The 3,400-nt window shown below is 29.1% G+C and overlaps 1 protein-coding gene across 1 annotated transcript in view; it reads left to right on the top strand.

The window, feature by feature from the left end:
- Positions 1-2,873, top strand: part of LOC116034109 (trichohyalin-like) — a gene marked incomplete at its 3' end in the record, with an annotated part of 12,201 nt that extends 9,328 nt beyond the window's left edge. Inside the window, exon 12 of the mRNA XM_035993880.1 lies at positions 2,541-2,873. Coding sequence (XP_035849773.1) covers positions 2,541-2,873 — 333 coding nt within the window. The remainder of the gene's footprint in view (positions 1-2,540) is intronic.
- Between the last annotated feature and the right edge of the window lie 527 nt (positions 2,874-3,400).

Here is a 3,400-nt window from a genome sequence, read left to right on the forward strand (position 1 = left end):
AGGTTTTGGAACTTTTTATGAAAGTTTTGGGAGAAAAAATTGAACGTTTTGGGAAAAAAAACAAAAAAAACATTTAAACTTGTTTTTGTGTTTTAATAATCCTTAAAAGTTTTGGATTATTTGTGAAAGTTTTGGAGAATTCTTAAATAATAAAGTTTTGGAAAAGTTTTGACAATTTTGGGAAAGTCATGGGAAAGGAAAAGTTTTGGAACTTTTTATGAACGTTTTGGAAAAAAATAATATTTAAATTTTTTTTTTTGTGTTTGTATAATCCTTGAAAGTTTTGGAATTCATTTGGAAAATTTTTGAAAAATGTTAAATTCTTGAAAGTTTTGGAAAATTGATGGAATTACTGTAGAAAAATTTAAAAGTTTTGGATTTTTTTGACAATCCTTGGAAAAAAAATAATTTATACAAAATTAAAAGTTTTGGAAATTTTTATTAAAATTTTGGAATTAGTCAAAGTTGAAAAGATTTTCTTTTTAAAAATCAAAATGTTTTAGAAAAGTCATGAAATTGGTAAGATTTTAAAGTTTTGGATTTTTTGTGAATTTAAAACGAAGATCTGACATTTTGGATTTTCTTTTGTAAAGTTTTGGAGAATTCTTAAATAATAAAGTTTTGGAAAAGCCTTGACAATTTTGGGAAAGTTATGTATTTTTTTTTACAATCCTTGAAAGGATTTGGAACTTTTTGTGAAATTTTTGAAAAAAAATAATTCATACAAAATTAAAGGTTTTGGAAATTTTATTCAAAGTTTTTTTTTTTGTTTTTTTTTTTAAGATTATTTTTTGGGCCTTTCCCTTTATTATAGTGACAGTGGATAGACATTAAAGGGGGAGAGAGAGAGGGGGGATGACACGCAGCAAAGGGCCGCAGGTCGGATCCGAACCCGGGCCACTGCAGGACTCAGCCAACACGGGACGAACGCTCCCACTGGGCGAGCCGGAGGCCGCCCCGGTTTTGGAAATTTTATTCAAAATTTGGGAAATTCCCTAAATTATTCAAAGTTTTGGAAAAGTCAGGAAATTAGTTACATAAAGTTTTGGATTTTTTGGAATTTTTTTTTTTTTAATCATTTAAACACATTTTGTGTTTTGGAAAATCCTTGAAAGTTTTGGATTATTTGTGAAAGTTTTGGAGAATTCTTAAATAATAAAGTTTTGGAAAAGGTTTGACAATTTTGGGAAAGTCATGGGAAAGGAAAGGATTTGGAACTTTTTGTGAAATTTTTGAAAAAAATAATTCATACAAAATTAAAGGTTTTGGAAATTTTATTCAAAGTTTGGGAAATTCCCTAAATTATTCAAAATTTGGAAAAGTCAGGAAATTAGTTACATAAAGTTTTGGATTTTTTGTTGTAAAATCCTTGGGAAAAAAAATAATTTATACAAAATTAAAAGTTTTGGAAATTTTTATTCAAAGTTTTGGAATTAGTCAAAGTTGAAAGTTTTAGATTTTCTTTTTAAAAATCAAAATGTTTTAGAAAAGTCATGAAATTGGTAAGATTTTAAAGTTTGGGATTTTTTTGAAAAAACAAACAAACATTTAAATTTGGAAAATTCCTTGACACTTTTGGGAAAGTTTTGGAATTTTTTGTTTTTACGTTTTGGAGAAAAAAAAGAATTTTTTTTAACCGTGTAAGTTTTGGAAAACACAAAACCACATTATTTTTCTCCAAAACGTTCAAATTTCTTTTTTTAATTCTTCAAAGTTTTGGAAAAATTTATGAAATTACTGTAGAGAAATTTAAAAGTTTTGGATTTTTTTGATAATCCTTGGAAAAAAAAAATTTATACAAAATTAAAAGTTTTGGAAATTTTTATTCAAAGTTTTGGAATTAGTCAAAGTTGAAAGTTTTAGATTTTCTTTTTAAAAATCAAAATGTTTTAGAAAAGTCATGAAATTGGTAAGATTTTAAAGTTTTGGATTTTTTGTGAATTTAACGAAGATCTGACATTTTGGATTTTCTTTTGTAAAGTTTTGGAGAATTCTTAAATAATAAAGTTTTGGAAAATCCTTGACAATTTTGGGAAAGTTTTGGAATTTTTTGTTTTTACGTTTTGGAGAAAAAAAAAGAAATTTTTTTTAAACGTGTAAGTTTTGGAAAACACAAAACCACATTATTTTTCTCCAAAACGTTCAAATTTCTTTTTTTAATTCTTCAAAGTTTTGGAAAAGTAATGGAATTAGTAAAAGTTATGATTTTTGTCAACATTTTTGGAATTGTTTTGTAAGGTTTAGGAAAATTCATAGAATTAGTGAAATTTAAAAGTTTTGGGATTTTTTTTTTGAAAATCATTAAAAGGTTTTAGAAAAAAGTACAGTTTTGGAAAATCCTTTTAATCCTTGAACGTTTTGGAAAAGTCATGAAATTGGTAACATTTTAAAGTTTGGGGATTTTTTTGGGGAACATCCTAAAACGATTTTGGATTTTTTTTTTTAATCCCTAAAAGTTTTGTAAAAAAAAAAAAATTAAAATAAAATTTTTGTTTTTTTTTAGAAACTCTATTCTGTCTGTTTCTGTCCTTTGTCTCCAGGAGACGCAGCAGGCGTCGGTCAGACTGGAGGAGGAAGTGACACGCCTTCGCCAGGAGAGCTCTGATTGGTCGACGCAGAGCCGGGGTCTGCAGGCCGAGCTGCATAAAGAGAGGGAGGAGAGGGAGGAGAGGAAGAGAGAACAGGAAAGAGAGAGGGAGGAGAGGAAGAGAGAAAAGGAGAGAGAGAGGGAGGAGAGGGAGAGAGAAAAGGAGAGAGAGAGGGAGGAGAGGGAGAGAGAAAAGGAGAGAGAGAGGGAGGAGAGGGTGGCAGAAGTCCAGAAGATAACTGACAACTACCAGAAAGAGTCAAAGGTGATTGTTCTCCATTTCTCTCTCTCTCTCTCTCTCTTTCTGTGTCTCTCTCTCTCTCCGTCTCTTTCTCTCCCTTTCTTTCTGTGTCTCTCCGTCTCTTTCTTTCTCTCTCTCTCTATCTCAATTTTCAATTTTTCAATTTCAATTTCAATTTCATGTTGCTTTATTGGCATGACAAAAAAATGCATTTGTGTTGCCAAAGCATAAGAACAAACATATATAAACAACGACAAGGAGTAAATATATCTGATATAATAATACAAGTAAACAGGATAATTATGATATAGATGCAGATACTAAACACATTCTGTGCATGTCCTTCAAAGGGTACATTGAAACAATAATATATATTAAAAAAAAGAATACAGACAAACAAAATAATAAAAAAGAATAATATAAATATATATATATAACTTGTATAAATAATTCTTATACAAGTTTCTATTTGTTTAGCCTTGTATTGTGGCAGGAGAAGACATATTTAGCAGCTAGCCATGCCGTACTTTCATCTTCCCCTAATAAAAAAGGAAGCTTTTTGTCCTCGGTGT

Source organism: Sander lucioperca, chromosome 17 (genome assembly GCF_008315115.2).
Source record: "Sander lucioperca isolate FBNREF2018 chromosome 17, SLUC_FBN_1.2, whole genome shotgun sequence".
Taxonomy (NCBI): Eukaryota; Metazoa; Chordata; class Actinopteri; order Perciformes; family Percidae; genus Sander; species Sander lucioperca.